Below are 24,801 nucleotides of genomic sequence, written 5' to 3'. Positions count from 1 at the left end.
TACATAACACAAAATTTACCATTTTAACCTTTTTAAGTGTACAAATCAGTGGCTTTAAGTACATTCACAATGTTGTGCAACCATCACTACCATCCATCTCCAGAACTTTTTCATCTTCTTAAAACTGAAACTCTGTACCCATTAAATAACTCCTTATTACCCTGCCCAGTCCCTTCCCCATCCCATCACCATCCTACTTTCTGTCTCTATGATTTTTGACTACCCAGATAAGTGGAATCATACTATATTTGTCCTTTCGTGTCTGGTTTATTTTACTTAGCATAATGTCCTCAAGGTTCATGCATGTTATAACATGTATCAGAATTTCATGTCTTTTTAAGGCTGAATAATATTCCATTGTATGCATATGCCATTTTGTTTATCCATTCATCCGTTGGACATTTGAGTTGTTTCCATCTTTTGACTGTTGCAAACAATGCTGCCATGAACATGGGTGAGCAAATATCTCTTTGAATCCCTGCTGTCAGTACTTTTGGGTGTATACCCAGGAGTGGAATTTCTCGATAAGATGGTAATTCTGTTTAAATTTATTGAGGAATATATATTTATTTTTATGCATGAAAGATACTCTGAGGTAAGAAACATACCAGACTCCCGTTTCACATGCGTTATTTTTGCATGCCTGTCTCCACCACTAGATGGGGGACTTCTTGATAAGGGCTGCCCGGCACCTTGGGCCCCCTCAGCTCTCCCAGAGGCACAGTAAACGCATTCAGCGCCTCGTGGGCGAACTCAGCCGAGAGGGAGATTTTGGTTTAAGGATGACTTCAAAGGCGCCCCAATTTCAATCTGTGCCACTTCCTAGACGTAAAACCCAATGCAAAGGAAACTTCCTTGGCCCCGGCTTCCCCATCCATAAAATGATCTACATCATCGCATTAATTTCCGCGAACCTACAGCCTAGCCTTTAGCACGGTGCCTGGCACACGTTAGGCACTCAACAGTTTTGTCACTGTAACCTGCGGTAGCAAGAGAAAGCGCTGAGGGCAGACCGCCTGGGGGCTTGCGGCGGGAGGTGGCTGGGGAGAAGGCCGGCGGCCCTCCCCTGCCCTGGACCGCACTCCGGGCTGGCGCGGGAGTGCACAGGGAGGGCCGGAGGCTACCTTCCGAGCTTCTGTACCAGCGCCGCGCCGCGCCCCGCCCCTGAGGACCTTCTAGCCTCCCCAGGGCCGCAGAGGCGACCGTCCCCCTCGGTGCAGCCCTGGGAACCCGGCGGGCAGCGGGCGCGCGCCGCTCCGGGCAGCAGCAGTTGACCCTCCGCGCCGGCAGACGGCGCTCGTCCGGGCCCGGCCGGGGGCGACGCTCAGGCCGGGCTGCTCTCGGCGGCGGCGTAAGGCCGTCCGCGGGGCGGGGACGCGGCGGCGGTGGCGGCGGCTCTGTTTCGCCGGAGCCCGAGCGCGCAGGCCCGTCCCGGCGGTCGGGGGGCGGGCGGGGCGGGGGCGCCATGTGGTTCATGTACGTGCTGAGTTGGCTGTCGCTCTTCATCCAGGTGGCCTTCATCACGCTCGCCGTCGGTGAGAGTGCGCGACCCCGGCCCGCGCGGGCTCCCGCCCCGGCATCTGTTCCGCCGGGGGTCGCATCACGAGGGCGCCGGAGCGACCCGGGGGACCCCCGCCTGGTCTTCCCGGGCTTCGCATCCCCTCTCCTGTTCCCCCCTGGTCCTGCCCCCTCCTCCTGCCCCCAGCAGCCCAGCCTGACCGCGGGTGCGCCCCAGCGCTGCCCGGGAGAGGCTGACTCAAGTGCTCCTTGCCCGCGCACCGCCAACCGCTGCTGCGCTCACCCTCGCAGGGCCGAACTTTCCCCCGACACCTACCGCCGCCTTTTCGCCTCGGGCCCGTCGTGATTACTACACTCTCTGACTTTGACATGCTTTCCGCTTCTGGCTAGTTCCTACTCTTGATCTCAGCCGAGATCTCACCTCCTCCGGGAGGCCCTCCTTATGGGGTTTAATGGCTCAGCAGTGCCCAGTACTTTCCCTGAAGTAGCACTTGTCACACTGGGATCGTCTGACTTCCCTCCGCCCTCAGCAACACCCTCCCAGCCCCCACTCCCGCAAAGCTGTGTCGGGGATGGTGCCTTGTCTGTCTCCTCGTCCTGTATTCTCAGCACTTGGCCCACACTAAGTGCCAACAGATAGTTAATGAATGAGTGAATGAAATCCCCCTTTATGGGCCAGAGGTTAGGTTCGTGCTGAGGCATCAAAAAGTGAGGTTTTCATTCACGTTTATGAAATCTCTCCTTACTGCCCCAACAAAGTGTTACTTCAGACTTGGGAGGGTAACACATGGGTTGTTTAGTTTGTTCCTTACCTAGTGGAGTCCATGAAGGGTGGGTGGGGACTCAGCTGCAGAGAGAGGGATGAGCAGGACGGTGTGCGTGACCCTGGCTAATGTTCTCCGTGCTTCCCCCCCTCCCCCCCAACAGCGGCCGGACTCTATTACCTGGCAGAACTGATAGAAGAGTACACAGTGGCCACCAGCAGGATCATAAAATACATGATCTGGGTAAGTGGCAGCTTTCCCCGAGGAATCCCCCTCAGCCTTTTGCTCTGCCTCAAAAGGAGGAAGTGGGGAAAGTTTGGCATGGGTGATGAGACCTCTGTCCGTGCTGTTTCCTGAGGGTCCCGCCCCCACCTCCCTGCCCTGTACCTTTTCCCCTGGGTGTGCTCTCCTGGGCCCAGGTTTCCCTGTCCTCCTTCCCCAGGTGGCATCGTTTCACTGCATGCCTCGTTCTTGGCTCCCTAAGGAGAGAGTGCCCGTTCTCTGTTGACAGGACTGTGGCTTTGCCTTTGCTTGGCCATCTTCAATTGTCTTAGCCCTCTGCTCTACTCACAGCGTTTAGAACTGAGAGGAACCCTAAGAACAGTTTTGAGTACTTGTTCATTGCCCTCTAATTGGATCAAATGACTTACTCTAAGAAGGAGACACCTTCCCTGGCCCAGGCCCTGCCCTGCCCAGGGCTCATGGAAGGCTTCTCTTCCTGAAGACACAATCCTTGTGATAGATGTCAAGGCCACCGGAGTGACTGCTGGTGGATAGCTTTCTGCAGCTGCAGGAAAGGTTGGGGTGGGGCTGGGGGCACACTGGGACAGGAGGAGTCCAGTGCCTCTCAAGTCACGTGGTGTAAGCAGCCACTTCCACTCTGGGCATGGCCTGGGTTAGGGAGTCAGTGGTGGAGACAAGACTGTAGCTCGGTTCGGAGGTCCAGGTCATGGGTGTTGGTGCAGGAATTAGACCTTCATTCAACCACCTGCCTGCTACTTGTTAAGCACTGACAACTATAAGTCCTTCAGAACAATGTTTTTCAAACTGCAAGTATGATTCATTATTGGGTTTGTGTAATCAGTTCAGTAGGCCATTATCAGCATTTAAAAAAAAAGGAATGGAAAAGACTTGAATTGAAATTTGAGGTTTGATCATATATATGTGCGTGTGTGTGTGTGTTTTGAGATCATGTGTTTTTTCTGTGGGTTGCTGTCAAAGAAACTGAGAATGGCATTAAAAGATGCTGCCCTTTGGGAGCTGAGAGACTAGTTGGGGAAACAAGGAGAGACTGAAGCATGAACACAGTGAGTAGGCTGGGGTTAGTGAGTCCAGGAAGGCTGCCTGGAAGAGGCTCCCTGCACTGTGTGCCTCTGGTTGTTTCAGTTCTCCACAGCCGTGCTGATTGGCCTCTACGTTTTTGAGCGCTTCCCTACCTGCATGATTGGCGTGGGCCTCTTCACCAACCTTGTCTACTTTGGCCTCCTCCAGACCTTCCCCTTCATCATGCTGACCTCGCCTAACTTCATCCTGTCGTGCGGTGAGAGGGGACAGAATGGGGAGGCAGCTGAGGTGGTTGAATGTGCCCAGTTCAATCTGGGATGCTGAGGAGGACATAAAGACAAGAGGCAAAGCACTGAGGTTCCCCAGGAGGCCAGGCAGATTGGATGATGGGGTTCTCACACATGAGAAGCTTAGAGCTCACCTTGTCACTAGTGACTAGAATTTAGGGGGATGGGATACTCAGAAAGAGAGGGCTTTCCCAGGGAGGTAAGTTTGATGAAGGGTTTGAGAAGGACAGAGAGGTGGGTTGGCTGAGAAGTTATAGCCCCTAAGAAACCACTTGACCGGAGACAGCCCAAAGCCCTTCCCCCGGCCTGCAAGCAGCTCCCCGTCCAGTCCTCTGGCCCACAGTTACGACTGAGACGAGCCTCATGGGGCTGTGGGTCTCCCTGCAGACAGCTGCCTGGGGGTGACAGGCGTGTTTGGAGGACCCTGGCCTTCCTGCCTTTCCTCTGCCACCGGTTTCTTCTCCCGGGGAGTCATCTCCCCTTTCTGACCTTGGCTTCTCCATCTGGTCAGGGATATTTGGGGGACTCATTGGGCCCACACGTGCTTATAGATATTTATAGTTATTCCCAGGAAAGGTTCTAGAAAATATTTGGTTATCAAGATTGCCTTTTCTCCTGTTAATCATTATTAGTCTTTGGTCAAGACACTGGGTGGAACTGGGGTTTTCTTAGAGCTACTTTTCTGTTTCTGTGAGAGAACCTGGAAAGAGAAGGTTGCTCATAAGGAGGGCACAGTGTTAAAGCCAGGACTGAGTGCCCCTGTGCGAGGAGTCCTTCCCTGGAGACCAGACCGCTTTTGCATCTTCCCTGGGGAGGGTGTGCCCAGCAGCGAGCTCCCCCCGCTTCCCTTTGTCACTCCCCTGCCTTGCCCTCTAGATGAGGTATCTGAAGGTCTGCGGGCATCAGGCAGCATCCCGTCCTGCACCCGCTAGCCCCAGGTGGGCCGGGCAGGGCGGAGCTGTGGTCTCCGCCTTAGAAGGGGGAAGGCAAGCGAGGAGAAAAGAGAAAAGAGGCCTGACGGTCTGCTGCGAGGTGTGTGTGAGGGGGGTTGGGCTGAGGGGCTGCTTTGTTCTGATGCTTGCCCTTCACCTCCCCGTGGGAACCGGAGGAGCGCCTGTCTCCCAGCAGCAGGTCCCCCGGATCTGTGCACGCATGTGCGCGCGCTCTCTCAAGTTCAGTTGCACACTAAGGGGGTGGGGAGGGGTCATCCAGAACATCCAGTTCAGACCAGTGAACCTCACCCTGGGGCAGGATGAGGAAGGACCCTCTTCCCCAGAATCTTGAGAAGCCCTAAGGCTGCACCCCGAAGCCTCTAGCCAGCTGCCCTTTATTCCTGAGGAGTGAGAGCCTCTTCTTTTGCTGCCGAGCTGGGAGTGTGTGATCTGCACACCCATGACTTCCTCTGCCCACTGCCCACGGAGAGCGCACCGCAGGGCTCACCCCCACTAAAAACCAGGTTAATCGGCACGGTGCTTCTGATTATGAACACTGAAGTCTCATTTCTACAACATTCAAGGAGCTTTTTTTTTTTACCTACTTCTAACTTCGCTAATAAATTAACCCTCTGCAGTGGGCAGGTGGGGGCGAATTCTTCCATTTTCACAAGTGGGAAGCTGAGTTCTGGAGAGCAGTGTGTTTGTACCCTGAGTTGGGCGCGAAGTCAGGACTAAGATGGGCCTCCAGCGTCCAGGGCCTTGGGAAGGCTAGAGGTCCAGCTTTCCGCCAGCCCCCCGAACTAACTGGCTCTTCGTTCCCTCAACAGGGCTAGTGGTGGTGAATCATTACCTGGCGTTTCAGTTTTTTGCGGAGGAGTATTATCCTTTCTCAGAGGTAAGAAGTGCTCAGTACATCAGCCTGTTCCCAGCGACAGAGGGAGTAAATGGGACTGGCATGATTTCTTTGTGAACTCAGCTATGATTTGAAGCTGAGTCTTTTCAGGGATAACAGATTTTTTAAAAACACAGTGTAGATGCTTTTTGAAGCAGTGTGGTTGGGAAGCAGGGATCCCTTTGGCTGAGGTGGGGACGACACTGCTCTCTCCCAGTCAGTCCTTTAGGTCTCCCAGGATCCCAGCCTAAGGTCCTGAGGTCAGGAAGGGGCGGTGGGTGGCCTGGTCCGGCACAGACCTCATAGGGCAGGAATGGGCTGAGGCCCTGAACCCTGCTGCTCCAATTTGAACCTGGGGGAAGAACAAGTTCTCCTCTTTAGGGAGTGTGGGTCAGTCATGCTTTTGCCCTCCATCTGCCTCCTTCAGTTCAGAGGAGTTGCTGTCCTAGTGACCAGGATCTGGGGATCGTGGCCACTTAGTCATCTTCAGCCTCCACCTTCCCCCACTGATTTTCTCCACGTCTGGGGATGTCCTGTCTCTGCTTCCTGGGCCCTGCCCCTTCACGGATCAGGTGTGGGCTCTTTGGTGCACGTTTGACCACCTCGCCGAGATGCACGGTGACCACACTTGGCCCACCCTTGGCACCCGCAGGGGTACCCTCTTTTCAGTGTCTCTTGTTGCCAGGTCCTGGCCTATTTCACTTTCTGTCTGTGGATAATCCCGTTTGCGTTCTTTGTGTCACTGTCGGCTGGGGAGAACGTCCTGCCCTCCACCATGCAGCCAGGAGGTGAGAAGGAGTTTGTAAGGGGTCATGGTGGGAGGACGCCAGCGAGGCCTGAGTTGCTGGGGGAGCCGGAGCCCCGCCCAGGGATGGAGACCCTTGGACTCTGGGCGGGCAGAGATGGGTTCACGGTCAGGCACGCACACTTACCTCCCTGCCTGTGTCTCCACAGATGACGTGGTCTCCAACTACTTCACCAAAGGCAAGCGGGGCAAGCGCTTAGGGATCCTGGTTGTCTTCTCCTTCATCAAAGAGGCCATTCTACCCAGTCGGCAGAAGATATACTGACCCCCTGGGGAGGGGATGCGGGGGCAGGTTCAGGAGACTCAGGTCCCTGGGCCTCTGCACTAGGTGGGGGCCATCAGCGGGAAGCAGCGCCCCCAGCCCTGGCCCTCCTTCCCTCGACTTCCCCTGACGCCCCCATCCCTACGCTCCTTGGGAGGCTCAGCTTGGCTCAGTCTGATGCTGCCAGAGGCTGGGACCTCAGAGGGCACCAGGGAGGGGGCGGTGCCTGCTTAGCCAGCAGGCCGTGGTCCACCTGGGCGCGCGGAAGCCGAGCTCCTGTGGCCCTCCCGCCCCCTCCTGTGATGGGGCAGGCGTTCTGGCTCAGCCAGGGCAGGCAGGGCAGGGGCCATGAAGCTGGAGAGCAGACAGTGATAAATTCACTGGGCAGATGGCTGTGGGGAGGGGCCATGACTTAGCACTTGCAAGGGAAGTTTTTGCTGTTGAACTGTGATTTCTGTCCAAGTGCTAATTTCCGTTTGAATAAAGATTCTAGGTGGCACTGTTTGCCTTAATGCCCTGAAAGTTCATCTTCCTTTCTTCCTGCTGCCCTCCTGCCTTGGACTGGCTTTTCTCTGCCAGGGACTCCTTTTCTGGGTTTGGGTCTTGCCCTTCTGGAGGGACTGCTCTTGTGGCCCTTAGTGGGAAGTGGGCCGAGAGGAGGAATCGAGCTGGGGAGTCAGGGTGGAGGCAGCCTCTCTTAACCCCCGCCCCTTTTTCCATCTCTTCTTTCCCGGAGGCTCCATGACTGTCAGGCTGGGAGCAGAGAGGGGCCAGTGTGGGACTGGGTTAGATTTTCAGAAGAACATCTACAGTATCCTATTTATATAAGTCTTCCCCTAGGGAAGAGGAGTGGTTTCTGGCTGAATTCTATCTTAGGCTCAAGGAGAAACAGAATAAAACTCGGCAGCCTGGGCTACAGCCTGTTCTTTGGGAAACGGGACTGGTACGAGCAGCTGTTTGTCACTCCGAGACCTCACAAGGGCTGGCCCTCTCTTCCAATAGCAGGCAGGCCAGGTCCTGGGCGCAGAGCAGCATTTGTTGACCTTGCACTCCAACTGCAGTGCCTTGCAAGTACTCAGCAGTACGTGTGGGAATGAAGTCCCCAGGAGGGCCATCACTGGCCATGTCCTATACCTCAAAGCAGGGCTGGTAGGTGCAGAGCTGGACTGCACACATGTGGTACTTGTAAGCCACTGGGAAGACCCCTGTGCTTGAAAACCTTTTCTCTACATCCTGCCTCAAGTCCCACCAGAGCCCTCCATCTCCTTGGCTTAGGCACTCCCATTCTCTTCAGAATACCAGCCTCCCCCTTTCCTTCGGGGAAGCAGCATATTTTGACCTCTCAGTGGGACCAAAGCTGCCGGGCCCTTGTGTCCTGTGCAGATGAGGGAGGACAAGTCGAGGACCCTGGGGGCCAGTGTTCTTACCGCTGGGCCAGCAGCTGGCCTTGCTCTCCCTTGCCGTCTATCTCTTTGTTCCTCTCCCCAGCGGTGTGGCTTGGCCCCTCCATTCACTCCACTGCCAGTGTTGGGGGGTTGCCAGTGGCCTTGTGCTAAGTCCAGCGGACCCTCTTCCTGCCTTCTCTTACTAGGTCCCTGCCACACCTGGCAGGACTGAGCACCCCCGGCTTCCTGAATTGCGCCGCCCTAGCACTGCTGTGGCTGGTTCTCGTCCCTCTCTGGCTGCTCCTTTCATGGTCCTGTGCAGGCTTCTCTGCTCACCCCGTGCACAGTGGCATTTCTCAGGGTTCTGTCGCGGGCTCCCTAGGGGAGCCCATCCATGCCGATGGCTTCAGTTGAGAGGTGGCCTCCGGCCCCAACATCCCTCTTGGTCGTCTGAGCCACAGTTCTGCTGCTGTTGGGAGCACAGGTAACTCTCATGGCCCAGCTGGCACATGTTGCTGTCCTCTGCCAATGTGCCTCTTTTGGGTGCCTGCCTTGGCCCCAAGACCACTCAGGAGCCCGACCAGAAACCTGCTTTCTATGCCTGCTTTTCTTTCTCCCCCACATCCAGTCTCCAGAAACTGTCAAGTTTACCTCCTTAACATCCCTTGATTTGAGCGCTCCCACTGTTACCAGTTTTCACCTGGGTTGTTGTGACAGCCTCCTTCTGCTTCTTTGTCCCACAGCCAGAGCTGTCTCTCTCCTGCATAGCTGACCGAGTCACTTTCTGGCTTAAAACCTTCCATGGCTCCCCACTGCCCTCAGGATAAAGTCCAGACCCTTAGCGTAGCTGTGAGACTCATGAGGTCCTGGTTCCTGCTCGCCTCTCTGGTCTCATCACTTGCCACTTTGCCCTCTGATTTTCAGCCTCCTGTATCCAGAGATGCCACTTTGATTCCCCTTTCTTCTATTCACCTGGGTACCTTCTCTGTCCATTCTCAACTTAGGTTTCACTTCCTCCAAGGAACTTTGAATTTCCCCTCTCCCTCCAGCACACCACACAGATCACTCTGGGCATATCTGCCTGCTTACTGGTCTATCTCCCCACTAGACTGTAAGCTCCTTGAGGGCAGGAACTGTCCTTCAATTTTTGTATCAGCAGTGCCTAGCTTGGCGCCTGGCACGTAGGAAGTACTCAATAAATGTTTGTTTCATGAATGACTTGAAGTGATGTGTACAGGGGACAGCAGGGGACCCAGGATAGCTTCCTGGAGGAAGTTCAAGTGCTTTCATAGTCTCAAACTGAAGCTGTAGGTCCTCCCCCCACTCCAGATAAGCTGCCTGTGCCTCCCTGCACTGCAGAAAGCCCAGTGGCAGCTGGAAGTGAAGGGAAGCCCGTGGCCTGTGACACATAAGCTGCCTTCCCCATTCTGGATCTGCAGATGAAGAGTGAGGCCTAGAGGCTGCAGCAGGAAGGACGTCATTTGAATAAGAGGCAGAATTTCCCCAATGGTCCCTCATCCTGGAATCCATGTCCCTGATGAGCTTTTGGAGGGGGCAGTAATGGGGACCCCAGGGTGCCACTTTTACAACGCTAGGGCCCAGGATAGAGATGGATCCCCACTCAGCTGGGGCCACTGCCCTAACTCGGATCTCCTGGGGGCCCAAGAGGTTCCTTTGAGGAGAGAAGGGAAGCCTGGGATCCAGTTCTACTGAGGGAGGTGGCTCCGATCTTTGAGCCGGGGAGTGGGCGGCACTCCTCCCCCGCCTCCCCGTCCACAAATGAGTCACCACACCTTAGCCTTCACTGGGAAGCCTCAGGTCCAGAGGCTACCGAAATAAGTTTAAGTGGGAGGTGGTCTGGGGGAGGGCAGAGTGGGGAGCCCTTGATGGGCTCGCACAGCTGCTAGGAAGGCTTCGTCACATGTCTCTCGCAGGCACATGGTCACAGTGTCGGTCCATAAGTTGCCATCACTACTTTCTGGACCCAAGCGCCGCTTCTGGGGGATGTCTCTCAAGGTGACAGAGCAAAAGTCCTGGGGCACCTTCATCCTGTGTGGCCGCAGGGAAGGGAACAGCTCACGGATGATCACCTCTGAAGGCAGCCGAGGCACGGGCGCCACCTGGTGGCCGGACACGGTGTACAGGCTCACACCACCGTGCCCATCGGCCCTCATCTTTAGGAAGTTGCTGAAGTCTTGCTCTGGGCTAGGGTCGGGATGCACGCCCAGGCGGATGCCCTGCGGGTAGCCGATCTGGGTGGTGGGGGGCCTTGCAACTTTGTTGCTGGGATTCCACACCTTGGGCCGCCTGACGGTGAGCTGCTTGCTGATGGCAGCGGGAGTCACTGAGGGCGGCTTGGGCCCCATCTGTATCAGGCGTTCCTTCGGGGAGAGGTGGAAGCCCTTGGGAGGCCACAGGTCCCCGCGCTTGGGGGTCTTGGAGAGGGCGGTGGCCCGGGGTGGGGTACGGGGCTCTTGCTGAGTGCTGTGGACCAGGGATTGTCGTTGGGGCTGCTGCTTGCGATGGAGCCACTTCTTGAAATTAGCTTCTCTCAAAATTTGCTGCTTTGTCTGCAATGTCAGAAGGCATGAGACAGTTACAGAGGGCTGCTCCCCCTGTGGTTCTGTGCAAAGGCCCTGTGGCTGCAGCCCTGGAGACCTCAGGTCAGACTGAGTAGATACCTTCCTGCCCTGGTCTGGAGAGAGAAAGCCCTGCCTCGTGGGAGCCCTTGTTCTGATGGGGAGACAACTGTTGCCTGGAGGGGGCACCTGGGCTGGACAGACAGAGCCTCTCCCATAGGGGAGACCCCCAATCTGATGGAGATACAGCCTCCGCTCTAGGTGAGGTCTCCAACTTGAGAGAGGAGACAGTCCCTGCCCTACAGAAAACCTTGAGTCCAGAGGAGGAGACAAGCCTCCACCCCCGTAAAGGAGTTCCCAGTCTGATGGTGGAGACTTGTCCTCCCCTAAGAGAGTCTCTGGTTTGATGCGGAAAAAGGCAAATGAGAAGTAAAACGTATCCTTGACCCTGGAAAGAAAAGCAGAAAAGTCTGGAAGGACAGGAACTGGGTGGAGCTAAAATGGGCAGGCTTCCTAGAAGTGGTGGGCAATGAGACACAGTTGGCTGGCTCTCCAGGCTGGATAGTGATGCTCTGTCCTTGCCTCCACCAGAGCTGAACCTTCAACTTATTGTCACAAAACCACCCCCTTCCTCCCTCCCAGTCTCAGTGTCACTTCCCAGACTGTTGCTAAACAACCAGGTGGTTTGGAGATTGACCCAGCTCCAGAGATAGGCTCTGATTAGGCTAAGCCAATCATAATAATTCCATCAGCCTTGCCCCAGACCTCAGTCAGTCAGCACGTGGCTTTCCTTTAGCTCTAGGGATTGGAACAAGAATGGACACCTGATGCAACTGAGGCCAATGTGAGACAAGGGGAGTTCTGCAAGGGGCTTCTGGGAAATTTTAGAGCTTCAAGGACAGATGGGCTTTGCCTCCTCTGGACACATGTGGCTGTGAGGACTGGATGACAACACCCACAACAGAGGAGGGTAGGACAGAGAAAGCTGGAGAGGAATGCAGCTGGGACAGAGCTGGAGTACCGGATTTTGCCAGCCCCGAAGCCCTCCCCAATTCTGGGTCCACTTAGGATTCCCAGCATCTTCTTTTTGGGTTTTGTGGTACTTGCATCCTATGTAGTTATACCTCCTTTTCTTCCCCAGCCAAGGTCTGGCATTGATCTGGCTCCTGCCGGGGCTCTAGCTCGTCGGTGTCCAGCACACATCTGCTTCCCTGGCTGTCTTGAACTTGTACTTCTTGGCAAACACTGCGCTCTCATGTGCCCCTTTGCCTCTCCACAGGGCTGTGTGTCCCTTCCGCCTGGTCAGCCCTTCGCTGCTTCTTCCTATCGCCAAATGCTGCCCATCTTTAAAGACTCTCCTCAAGCATTATCCCTGACACCCTCCTCAGAGGAGGAGGGGGGGCGAGGGAGGCTCTTTCTGGATGGGACCGCTTCTAGCCACTCTTCTATGTAACCACACATGTGAGTCCCTGCCGCCCCTGCTCCCACACCTGGACCTCAGCTGGTGCCCGGCGGCCCTGCCTGCCCTACCCCTTACTTCATTCTCAGCCAGGAAGTCCTGCTTCATGAGGACCAGCTGGTCCTTGAGCCGCTTCAGTTTCCCCATTTCACGGGCAAAGTCTTTCTTGTCCTTTTTCCACATGGCATCCTTCAAGAACCTGGTGCCAAGGTAGGGGCGTGTCACCCTCCCCCCACCCCCAGTGACTGCGCTTCACCATGGGCAGCAAAGACTGGCCACAGCCGAGGGCCTAGGTGGGGGTGGGTGGAACTGCCAGAGACAAGATGAGCAAGATGGTCCATACCCACTGCCTGAAGCCCCTCTGACTAACTACTTCCTCTGCAATGAGAGAGGAAAGTGGCTGGATCACCACTCTCCAGCTGAGGAGCCAGGGGCCTCAGGGCAAGGAAGAAGGGAGATGCTAGCCCCCTGGGAATAACATCGTGGGGAGGGGCCCCCTCCACAGAGTCATCCCTGGACGCTCTGAACCGCCCAGCCCTGGGTGAGGGCTCTGGGGAAGGGTGGCAGGCAGGGGTTGGCTTTTACACCCTCACCGGATACAGTCGCGGTGGTTCCATATTCTGCAGTAGTCAATGGGCTTGCAGCCCATGGCATCTTGGGCATGGACATTGGCGCCATCCTGTACCAGCCGCTTCACGCAGCTCAGCAGGCCCTGGCGGGCTGCCAGGTGCAGGGGTGTGGAGCCGTCGCGTGTCCGACTGTGGAGGGCCCCGCCACGGGGAAGAAGACAGACAGGAAGGGAAAAAATGGCATCTGCCCGTCAGGTGGGTCGGCAAACCAGCTTCTAGGCCCACTGTTAAATCACCCAGCCCCCCTGCCCCTTCCCTACGCCTGGCCACGGCTGCAGGGCCTGCATGACCCGGGCCCTGCTTCCTCCTCAGCCTCAGTCTCTGACCTCGGCCCACTGTCTCCCAACACGCAGCCTTTGCGCCTCAGCCTGGAACACTTTCCTCTGGCTCTTTGCATGGCTGGCTCACTCATATCCTCTCCTCAGAGGTAACTGCCCCTTCCACAATAGGTCTTCTGCCCATCACCCGGCTTATTCCCTTCATAACCACTTACCACCCTCCGTCATTTCCTGCATGTATTCATTTGCTAATTGACTGTCTGATCCTGCACTACTGCATCAGCTTCATGACGGCAGGGGCCATTCTGTGTGCACTGTTGTAGCCCTCAGCTCTGGCACAGTGCTTAGCACATAGCACATGCGAGATATGTAGCATGGCTGCACGAGTGCATTCTCCTACAGCATCCTGGCCGTTTCATGCATTTCTCAATGGTCACAGTCATCTCCTGCGATAGGCACTGTCATCCCCCTAGATTTCAGTTGAAGACACCGAGGCAGTAGTTCCCAAACTCTGCTGCAAGTTAGAACTGCCTGGGGGTCTTCTGAGTCTTCCAAAGCCCAGGCTACACCCCAGACCAATTAAATGACAACCTTTGGATTGGAACACAGGCACTGATATTTCTGAAGCTCCCCAGGTGATTCCAGTGCATTATCAGGTTTGGGAACCAGAACACGGATTAGGGCTGAGTGACCTGCCTGAGGTTTTGCTGTCTGCTAGGTGGCAAAGCTGGGACGTGAACTAGGTCTGTCCTCTGCCGAAGTCCGATCTCCTAACTAATACACCATGTGGGCTCTCTGCTGCTTTACGTGGGACCCAATCCTTCTGTCCCCGTAACCCCTCTACCTGTCCTGCTTGGATCTGCCTGCCTGAAAGTGGGGTTTCTACCTGCTCAGCCTCCAAGCCACCGTCCCCACACAGGCTGGACTCACGTGTTGAGGGCCGCCCCTTGCGTAATCAGATAGTGAATGCAGGCGAGGGCCATGGCCTCGTTGTTCCATTGGATGACAAGGTGCAGGGGTGTCTGGCCACTGTTGGTGGGCAGGTCCACGGGAAACTTGTACTCCTCTACCAAGACCTGCAGGCATGCAAGCCTGCCGCTCTGGGCTGCAAAGTGGATGGCAGTGAAACCCTGTGGGGGCCAAGGAAGGCAGCAATTTCTTTGGGTTACCCTCCCCCTCTTCCTTGAGCCCCTCGGGAACCACACACACGCCTTTCCCAGCCCCGTCTGTGTTCACCCTTCTTCGATCCCCCAAAATGGCCATCTACCCAGGAAAGGACGTCTCCAGATATTCCGTAGTCAGCTCTTCGCGCGGTAGGCAGTCTCCGCCGAGCTCTTTGAGGAGTGGAGGGGACTTCCACTCTTGCGCCTGCGCTCTGGGGCCTTACCTTGTCATCCGGTTGCCTTTCTCCGCGGTTCAGATTTAGACACATCCGCAGCCATTCCAGGTTGCCCAGGGAGGCCGCGAACAGCTGGGAGGAGCTCCCGATCATCCTCTGGTCGCATTCATCCACTTGACTCAGCAAGCTGGGGTCCTCGGGAGAGGAAGGCGGGAGTGAGCGCCAAGGCGTTTTTGGAGCTGGGCCAGGGCGGGCTGGTCGGCAGGACACTGGGGAAGGGAACCCAGGCCCCGGCCAAGCCCTGCCAGCTCCAGACCCCGCCCCTCCTGGAGGCCCCAGCGGTTCCCGCGCCCCGCCGCCCGCACACCTGCTCCCTGCGCACCTGGGCCCCTGTGCCAAGTTGTTGTGGGTGGCCTTCAGGGGGACGTTCTTCATGGTCCACGTGGAGTTCCCGCTGGCGCTGCGGACCCGGCCTCGGGGCCCAAGGGTAGCTCCCAGGCGAGGGGGCCGGCAGTTGGCCTCCCTGGGGGGGCGGAACCCACGTGCCTCCGAGCCCGCCCTCCCCGCTCGTCCTGGAACCTCAGCAAGACTCCACCAGGCTTAGCTCCCCTCTCCACCAGACTTAGCTTTTGTTTCTGATTATAACATTAGTTAAGTGCAGACCATCATCAAAAGAAAAAAGGACAATGATGATATTAAAAATCACAGTGCCGCCACCCACGGAAATCACGGTCTGTTAGGATATGTGTATATACAGTGGATACAGTTTTGTGCCTCTTAGCATCGTTATAAGCTAGCTGGTCAGTCCACATACTAAACGTATGACGCCACCATAGCCAACGTCATAATGGGTGTGCTGGCATGCCACAAGTGCTGCAGAAAACAAAATGGCTCATCTCAGGATGCATTCCTAGCTGTAGAATTACTAGGTGAAAGGAATGAACATTTTTTAGCTGTTGCTATGTTTCCAAGCTGCCCTGCAGCAAGACTGTATATTCACTTACACTTTCACCTGCAGTGCAGCTGGTGCCGTGTGACTCTGGTCAAGTAGCTGAGCAATAAATGTTGCTTAAACCAGTGTTGAGTTTACTGAACCATCCACATTCTCACCCCTTCTCCAAGGAAAACAGACCCCAAGCTTATCAGAGGGCTAGTGAGGCCCCAGGGTCAATTCTAGGCGTATCTGGCCACACTGCCCGCTTCTAACGACCTTCTCCCCTCTCCGCTAGACGTTCCAGGTATTTCCCCTGGCAACCTCTATGATGGAGTAGGAAGGGACCACAGTGACCTTCAAGGAGGAACAAAAATGCAGATTCTCCACCCAGAAGAACCTCTCCCCCTTTCCAGGGAAACCTCCTTTGGTAGCCCACTTGCCTTCCAATCGCAGTGGTCAGAAAGAGGCAGCCCCACTCCCGAGCACCTAAAAAAACAGCAAATCCTACTGGATGCTTGCCCCAGGTGGGACTTAAGGAACTGGCTTCAAATTACAATAAAGTGACAATGCTTTGCAGGGACAAATTTTGAGGATTTCCTAGAAGCTGAGGGATTCTTTGGGCTGTTGCTTCTGGGACATTAGGATCCTAACAATGACAGCAAGACACTATGTCTGCATTGGGGTTGGAGGGTGTGTCTCAGGACCTCTTCAAGTAAACCCTCTTTATCTTCACCTGGGGTGTCTTGTGGTTTCTAGACCACCAGTTGCAAACTTGGCTATAACTTACAATTACCTGGGAGAAAAATACCAATGAAAACTCTTTATTCAAGAAAATCCACTAAATCTCAGTTAAAACAGTGAGAGTCTGTGGCACTTAGGCCACAAACTGCTCCTTCCCGTCTTTCTCCCCATCTCAGAGCAATGACTAAAGCTCTGATCCAAGTGGGTGTGGCCAAGAAAATAGGGCTCCCTTCCCCCTTAGCTCCTAGTTAATCTCACTGGCATCTCGCTGGGAGGAGCAGGCTGCCAGCATCTTCCAACAATGTTTCCTCTCTCTGCTCCAAGTTGCAGAGGTTAAATTCCTGATGAGTGCAGCCAAGAGACTGGGGCTCCCTTCCTCCACCCAGCCTTTACACACAGGGAAGAGGCTTGACTCCAGGCATGGCAGACTGAGAATAGTGAGGCCCTGATCACCCTTGTCCCAGCTTACATGCTTATGGGGCAGAGGTTCTGCATTGGGGACCAGAGGCTACCACCCCAGTACCCTGCTCATTAAGCAGGATGTCATTCTGAGAGATAAGAGCCACTGTCCCTGCCCTCAGCTCCACCACAGAGACTCAGATTCTGTCCAGTCAATCCAGAAAAACTGAGAGCTCCAAAGCTCTCCCCCAGATAACTGACTTTATTTGAAACAGAGCGTGGGGACATTCAAACTTAAGAATGCTCTGAAAACAATGGATATTTTGGTGGAATCAATTAAAAACAGCTAGCTGTAGGTCTGCTAGTTTACTAGAGAGAACTAGGGCAAAAGACAGCTTAGAAGAGTCCTCCTGGGGTCAGAACAAATCTCAAAGACTGGCTTTAAAAACTATTCCCACGAAGAAATATTTGCAGAAGGAGAAGCAAGATGGCGGAGTAGAAGGACGCTTGTAGCTCACCCTCTCCCACAAATACATCAAAACTCACATCTACAGACCCATCAGCCAACCAGAGCACTTGCCGAACTCCAACAGAACATCGCCCTCTTCGAAAGACAAAGACGCCAAAAATCTGGTAGGAGAAAAGGAAAAAGAAAGAAAAAGCAAAACAGTGTGGGACCGGTCCCGCGGGGAGGGAGCAGCAAAGGAGAATAGTGCTCGTTCGCTGGGTCCCCCTAACCCCAACGGAGAGGCCAGCGGGACGGAGGGGGAGCCTCTAAGGCTCAGATCTTCCCCGAGCACCCCTTGACCCAACAGAACTAAGTTAAACAGGCACAAAGGGTCCCTGTGACACCCAGCCTGAGACGCGAGCCGGCAGCTGGGGGCTGGGCCAGGCCTCCCAAGCCGGGGGTGGTTGGGGACGGCAGGAGGCTGCGCGCTGTGGCTGGGAGGGGATACGGAGCAGAACAGCCTGGGCCCCCCATGAATTACGTTGAAAAAAAAAAGCAAACCAACACTACTGGCGTGCGCTGGGGGGAGGGGCGCCGTAGCCTTTTTCTCTTCAGACCCGCTGCGCCATTACTAGCGCTTCTCGGGAGAAGAGAGGTGGGGCGCAGCCACAGCTGCCATACCCTCTTGTGCGCAGCGCTAGGGCGGGGGCGGGGCCAAGACCTGAATCCGCACGCGGGGGCTCCGCAACCCCCTGGGCAGGGCTGAGACTTGTTTACAGCCCAAGGCAGATAGGATCTTTCTGCCCTGGTACCTCAGAGAACTTACGCTGCCAAGACAAACAAGGAGCTGAGTTTTGGAACGGAGCAGGGGCGGGGCGGTTCCATGGTCTTCCCCGAGCCCGCCTATGGAGCATTCACCCGAGGCGGAGCGGGCAGCTGCACAGAGCAGAAGAGCAACTGGAGCCGGGAGAGAGCGCGATCCACCAGCCTGCCTTCCCCCGAGCATGGCATCTGGAGGGGTAATGACCCTCCCGCCCACCGAGAAGGAGAGCAGCACCTGACCCAGAGTTGGGAGGCGGCACGATCTTCTTGCCGATAGGCACTGAGAGCAGCACAGACGAGAGCCCCAATGGAGGGCCTCTGAAAACAGCAAGCTGAGTTTGCAGAACAGGGCGAAGACAGAAAAACTTCTCGATAAAACCATTAAGAGTACACAGTCTCCAGGAGAACACATCCTTTTTTTTTTTTTTTTTTTAATCTTTTTTATATCTGTTTTATTTTCTATTAGCTTTTTAATCTTTACTTTTTAAACAGTTGTATGTTTACAGTTTTAATCACTTTTAAAATCTTTTTATTATTATTTTAAAAAATCCACCTCATTTCATTTTTAATTCTCTTGGTTTTGATCTCCTGTTATTGATTATTCACAGGTTTCAAATATTGTTTTTTTTAATTTTTTCTCCTTTTTATTAAGATTTTTAAAAGTCATCTCAACTCGATTGCTATTCTGCTTCAGCTTGCTCTTCTATTATTGATTATACACTGTTTTCAAAGCTTTTCCTCTCTTTTAAAATTCTCCCTTTTATCTTTCATTAAAATCTGTTCTATTTTCTATTACCTTTTAAAAATTTACTTTTTAAACAATTGTATATGACTCCAGTTTTAATCTCTTTAAAATTTTTCTTTTAAAATATTTTCCTTTTTATTTTGATTTTTATTACTTGTAAACATCCACCTCATTTCATTTTTATTTCTGTTGGTTTTGATCTCCTGTTAATTGATTATACACAGGTCTCAAATATTGTTTTCTGATCTTTTCTCCTTTTTTAAGTTTTCAAAAGACGTCTCAACTCAACTGCTATTCTGCTTCAGCTTGCTCTTCTATTATTGATTATACACTGTTTTCAAACCTTTTTTTCTTCCATTCTTTAAAATTCTCTCTCTCTTTTTTTAAGTTTTATTTCTGCTTAGGCTTTAGATAGATAAATAAATAAACTCCTTAGGGACCACAATAGATAACTGATACTCCTAAAGCCACAGTGCCAGAGAGATATGAGCAATATGAAGAGGCAGAGGAACCACTCCAAATTAAAAGAGCAAGAGAAATCCCCTGAAAGCACGATCAATGAAATAGACATTGAGGGCCTACTAGATCAAGATTTCAAAAGAGGAGTGATCAAAGTACTGAAGGAACTAAAAGAAATAGTGTTTAGAGATTTAACATATGTAAAAAATGAAATTAAAGCTATAAAGAAGAGCCAAGTAGAATTGGTAAACTCATTGGCTGAAATGAGAACTGATCTAAAAGTTGTACAAAGCAGGCTAGATAATGCAGAGGAATGAATGAGTGACCTAGAAGACAGGACAACAGAAAGCACCCAATCAGAACAGCTGAGAGAAAAACAAATTAAAAACAATGAAAAAAATATAAGGGACCTATGGGACAATATAAAGCATGCCAATCTACTCATAATAGGGGTTCCCAAAGGGGAAGAAAGAACAAATGGAATTGAAAAGGTATTTGAAGAAATCATGACTGAAAACTTCCCAAACCTAAAGAAGGAATCAGACATCCAAGTAAGGAGGCTCAGACGGCCCCAACAGGAAGAACCCAAACAGACCCACACCAAGACATATCATAATCAAGATGGCCAGAGTCAAGGATAAAGAAATGATCCTAAAAACAGCAAGAGAAAAAACAAAGAGTGAGTTACAAGGGAATCCCCATAAGGCTCTCAGCTGATTTCTCTACACAAACACTACAGGCCAGAAGGGAGTGGAAATATATATTCAAAGTCCTGAATGAAAAAAGATGCAGCCTAGGATATTCTATACAGCAAGGCTATCCTTTAGAATAGAAGGAGAGATAAAGAACTTCACAGACAAGCAAAAACTAAGAGTTTAGCAACACTAAACCCATGCTAAAAGAAATATTGACAGGTCTAGTCTAAATAGAAAAGAAGCAGGATGCTACAAAAATGAGAAACTCGTAACTGGAAAGGTTATAACTACCATGAATTACAAATAGAGTGAACACAAAATTGTAAAAGAAGACATCTAAATCATTAAGAGTGGGAGAGAGAAGCAAGGAAATATAGAGGTTTTTTTTTTTTTAATTTAAAATATTTTATTCTCAGTAGGATGGGTTTGAGATTATATTACTATCTGTTTAGTACAAACAGTTATAGTAATAGGTTAATAGACTTACAAAAATAGGTAACCACAAGCCAAAAACTTACAAGTGAGTCACAAAAACTAAATAAAATCCAAGATAATACAAAAGAAAATTACCAAACCACAAGAGGAAGAAGAAAGGAACAAAGAGGAAATACCAAATCAACTGCAACTATAAGTTCAAAATGGCAATAAACAGTCTCTATCATTAATTACTGTAAATGTTAATGGACTAAATGCTCCAGTCAAAAGATGTAGACTGGCAGACTGGATAATAAAGCAAGAACCTTCAATATGCTGCATACAAGACACCCACTTTAGGGAGAAGGACACTTATAGATTGAGAGTGAAAGGATGGAAAAGGATATTCCATGCAAATGGAAAAGCCAAAAAAGCAGGTGTAGCAGTACTGATTTCAGACAAAATAGACTTTAAAACAAGGGCCATAAAGAAAGATAAAGAAGGACAGGAACCCTACTTCAAAATGACACCTTACCCCAATGTTCATAGCAGCACTATTTGCAATAGCCAAGACATGGAAACAGCCTAAATGTCCATCAGCGGATGACTGGATAAAGAAGATGTGGTATATTTATACAATAGAATACTATTCAGCCACAAACAACAACAACATAATGCCATTTGCAGCAACACGGATGTTACTGGAGAATGTCATTCTAAGTGAAGTAAGCCAGAAAGAGAAAGAAAAATACCATATGAGATTGCTCATATGTGGAATCTAAAATAAATAAATAAATACAAAACAGAAACAGACTCATAGACATAAAATACAAACTTGTGGTTGCCAGGGGGACAGGGGGTGGGAAGGGGCTGGGATTTAAAATGTAGAATAGATAAACAAGATTGTACTGTGTAGCACAGGGACATATATACAGGATCTTGTAGTAGCTCACAGCAAAAGAGAATGTGACAATGAATGTAAGTATGTTCATGCATAACTGAAAAATTGTGCTCTACACTGGAATTTGACACAACACTGTAAAATGACTATAACTCAATAAAAAAAAAAGTTAAAAAAAAAACTATTCCCTCAAAGGGACCCAGGTTTAATTGAATCAGACCCTAGAGCAATTTATGCCTTACGGCATTGTTGACAATAGAGCAGTAAGCTGAGAATTCACAGAGCCTAAACGGTGGGTGATACCAGCAGAGGCGGACAGTTTAACAGAGAGCTCAGGGAAAGAGAGTGTGAGAGAGTCCTGCTAAAACTCCTACCATCCAAGTTACCCTGCATATGTCCAGGGCTGCATCCTCTTAGCAGTCATATCAGTGCTTCACAATGAGGGGGCAAAATGCTTCACTAAATAGTCCATCCAAGTCACCAAGGGAGTAAACAAGCAAATGACAACAAACCCTGGAGAAAGGGGCAGGAAAATCAGTATCCACCATTGCTACAACATATTAATCAGAAAGTCTAATTTTCAACAAAAAATTATCAGACATACAAAGAAACAGAAAAACTATACAGAAAAACTTTGACCTGTAAGCAGGGAAGAAAGCATACAACAGAAATTGTCTGTGAAAGGGCACAGATAGAAGATTTAACAAATCAAGATTTCAAAACAGCCATTTTAAGTATGTTCAAAGAACTAAAGGAAACCATGATTTAAAAAAAATAAAAGAAGGAATGTCTCATCAAATAAAGAATATCAATAAAGACAAACTATTTTTTAAAAAGAACCAAGTGAAAATTTTGGAATTGAATGATACAATAGCTGAAATGAAAAATTCCCTAGAAATTCTCTAGAGTAGATTTGAGCTTGCAGAATAAAGAATCAGCCAACTTGATGATAAGCCAATAGGGATTATGTAATCCAAAGAAAAAAGATTAAAAAAAAAAAAAGAATGAGAAAAAAATGAACAGAGCCTCAAAAAACTACATGGGACCTCACTAGGCACACCGATGCACATGACAGAAGTACCAGGATGAGAAATGAGAGAAAGCAGGAAGTCATGACTGAAAGAGATTAATCTTCACATTTAAGAAGCTCAACAAAGTCAAAGTAGGAAAACACAAAGAGACACACACCCAGGCAATCATACTAAAAATGCTGAAGGGGAAAATTTTGAAAGCAGTAAGAGAAAGGTGATTCACCACACACAAAGGGACTCAAAAGATAAACAGCTGACTTTCCATCAGAAATAATAAGGCCATAACGCAGTGAGATGACATAGCCAAATGCTGAAAGAGAAAGACTGCCAACCAAGAATCTTATATCCAGCAGAACTATCTTTCAAAAATGAAGATGAAATATTGCCTATTCCCTCCAAAAAGAAAAAACAAAAACAGAATTTTTTGCTAGCAGCCCTGCCTCACAAGAATTACTAACTGAGGTTCTTCAGACTACTAGCAAGTGATCCTATGCCATATTTTGGATCCGTATAAAACAAAAATAAAACAAAGAAAAAACCCAAAGAGCACTGGTAAAGGTAGTTATATACTTATAAAAGGCAATACAGATGAGTATTTCTTTAAAAAGGACACTATGAACAAATGTACAAAGCAGAAAGAGACTCGCAGACATAGTAAATAATCTTATGGTTATTGGGGAAATGGGGTGGGAAGGGATACATTTGGGAGTCTGAGATTTACAAATGTTAGCCACTATATATAAAAATAGATTTTAAAAAGTTTCTTCTGTAGAGCACAGGGAATTATGTTCAATATCTTATAATAACCTTTAATGAAAAAGAATATGAAAATGAATATATGTATGTATATTCATGACTGGGACATTTTGCTGTACACCAAACATTGACACATTGTAACTGACTGTACTTCAATAAAAAAGAAAAAAAGTGAAATAAATGTGTATTTCTTTTCCTTTTAACTGATTTTAAAAGAAATTGTATAAAATAATATACATATAATTATACTGTTGGGACTATAATATATAGAAATACATTTCACAATAACAACACACAGGAGGTGAGGGGGAGAAAAGCTGTATGGAGTAAGGAAATAACACTGGATTTTAACTTGAATTCACAGGAACAAAAGAAGAGGACCGTAAATGGTAAATTAGAAGATTAACATAACAAAATCTATAAATATATACTGTTCTTCTCAGCTTATTTAAAGGACATAAAATTACATAAAGCAATAATTGTAGCAAAGTATTATTACATATGTTACATATACAGATGTAATATGTATAATAATATCACAAAAAGTGGAAGAGAAAATAGAGAGCTATAGGATATACAGAATTTATATGATGTTCAGTATCTCCTTGGAATTAATATAAGTCTAAAATAGATTCTGCTAAGGTGAGATGTATATGGCAAGCCCTAGAGGAAACACTAAGAAAACAAATAAAAAACAAGAGTGAAAAACATAATTAACAGAATTAGAATGTTACACTACAAGAGATTCACTTAATGTAAAAGAAAGCATTAAAGGAGGAACAGAGAAACAACATGATACATACAGAAAATGACAAGTAAAATGGCAGATGTATATCCCACGTATCAGGTATAACATTCAGTGTGAATGGATTTAACAATCCAATCAAAAGGCAGAAGTGGTCAAACTGAAAAAAAATAAAGATATAACTATGTGCTGTCTACAGGAGATGTACTTTAGATTCAAAGATACAAATAGGCTGAAAGTAAGAGGATGGAAAAAGATATATGTTGCAAGCAGTAACCAGAAGAAAGTTGGAGTGGTTATACTAGTATTAGACAAACTAGACTTTAACACACACACAAAAATACTATTACAAGAGATAAAGAGAGCCAATTCATAATGATAACAGGGTCAATCCATCAGGAAGACATAGCAGTTATACAGATATGCACTTAACAACACAGCCCCCAGAATATGAAGCAACAACTGACAGAATTGAAAGAAGAAATCGACAACTTAACAATAATAGTTGGAGACTTCAATCCCCCACTTTCAATAATGGATAGAACAAGAAGATAGAAATACAACATGGAAACAGAAGACTTGAATAACACTGTGAATCAAACGCTATCAATATAGAAGACATGAACAACACTGCAAATCAAATCACTAAGAGGCATCTATAGTACCTTTAATGAACAACAGCAGAACACACATTCTTCTCAAGTGTACCTGAAACATTCTTCAAAATAGACAACGTACAGGACCATAAAATAAGCCTCAATAAACTTATATGAATTAACTTATACAGTTGTGTGTTCTCTGACCACACTGGAATAAAATCAGAAATCAATGACAGAAAGAAACTTGGGAAATTGACAAATACGTGGAAATGAAGAAACACACTTCCAAATAACAAATGAGTCGAAGAAGAAATCAAAAAATACTTTGAGATGAATAACAACAAAAGCACAGCATACCATAACTTACTGAGTGTGCTAAAGCAGTGCTAAGCAGAATATTTATAGTCGTAAATGCCTATGTTAAAAAAAGAAGAAAGATCTCAAATAAATAGCCTAAAATTCCACCTTAACAATGGAAAAAGAAGAGCAAACTAAACCCAAAGCAAGTAGAAGGAAATAACAAAGATTAGAGTAGAAATTAATGAAACAGAATTTTAAAAAATAGATAAAATCAACAAAACCAGAAGACGATTCTTTGAAAAGATCAACAAGATTGGCAAGTCTTTAACTCCACTGACCAAAAAAAAAAAAAGAAAGAAGAATCAAATTACTGAAACAGGAATGAAGGAGGGGACA

The 24,801-nt window shown here is 49.5% G+C and overlaps 2 protein-coding genes across 3 annotated transcripts; one reads left to right on the top strand and one right to left on the bottom strand.

The window, feature by feature from the left end:
- The first annotated feature begins 1,351 nt into the window (after positions 1-1,351).
- TEX261 (testis expressed 261) lies at positions 1,352-9,347 on the top strand. 2 transcript variants are annotated; one of them, XM_074341285.1, is made up of 6 exons: positions 1,360-1,535; positions 2,446-2,525; positions 3,669-3,822; positions 5,616-5,683; positions 6,366-6,468; positions 6,635-9,347. In XM_074341285.1, the coding sequence occupies exons 1-6, from the start codon at positions 1,466-1,468 to the stop codon at positions 6,748-6,750; spliced, it is 591 nt and encodes a 196-aa protein (XP_074197386.1). In that variant the 5' UTR covers positions 1,360-1,465; the 3' UTR covers positions 6,751-9,347. The 2 variants fall into 2 exon arrangements, with proteins under 2 accessions (XP_074197387.1, XP_074197386.1); XM_074341286.1 differs by lacking the exons at positions 6,366-6,468; positions 6,635-9,347 and adding an exon at positions 6,108-6,355 and having other exon boundaries at positions 1,352-1,535.
- A 423-nt stretch (positions 9,348-9,770) lies between these two features.
- Positions 9,771-24,698, bottom strand: ANKRD53 (ankyrin repeat domain 53). The gene is made up of 6 exons (XM_045523222.2): positions 14,799-24,698; positions 14,465-14,603; positions 14,008-14,207; positions 12,764-12,928; positions 12,249-12,369; positions 9,771-10,702 (listed from the first exon to the last, which is right to left on the bottom strand). Exons 1-6 carry the CDS (start codon positions 14,849-14,851, stop codon positions 9,974-9,976), a joined length of 1,407 nt encoding a protein of 468 aa, XP_045379178.1. The 5' UTR covers positions 14,852-24,698; the 3' UTR covers positions 9,771-9,973.
- Between the last annotated feature and the right edge of the window lie 103 nt (positions 24,699-24,801).

Source organism: Camelus bactrianus, chromosome 15, assembly GCF_048773025.1.
Source record: "Camelus bactrianus isolate YW-2024 breed Bactrian camel chromosome 15, ASM4877302v1, whole genome shotgun sequence".
Taxonomy (NCBI): domain Eukaryota; kingdom Metazoa; phylum Chordata; class Mammalia; order Artiodactyla; family Camelidae; genus Camelus; species Camelus bactrianus.
Note: the sequence above shows the minus strand (reverse complement) of the source record. Positions and strands in the feature narration are given on the sequence as shown.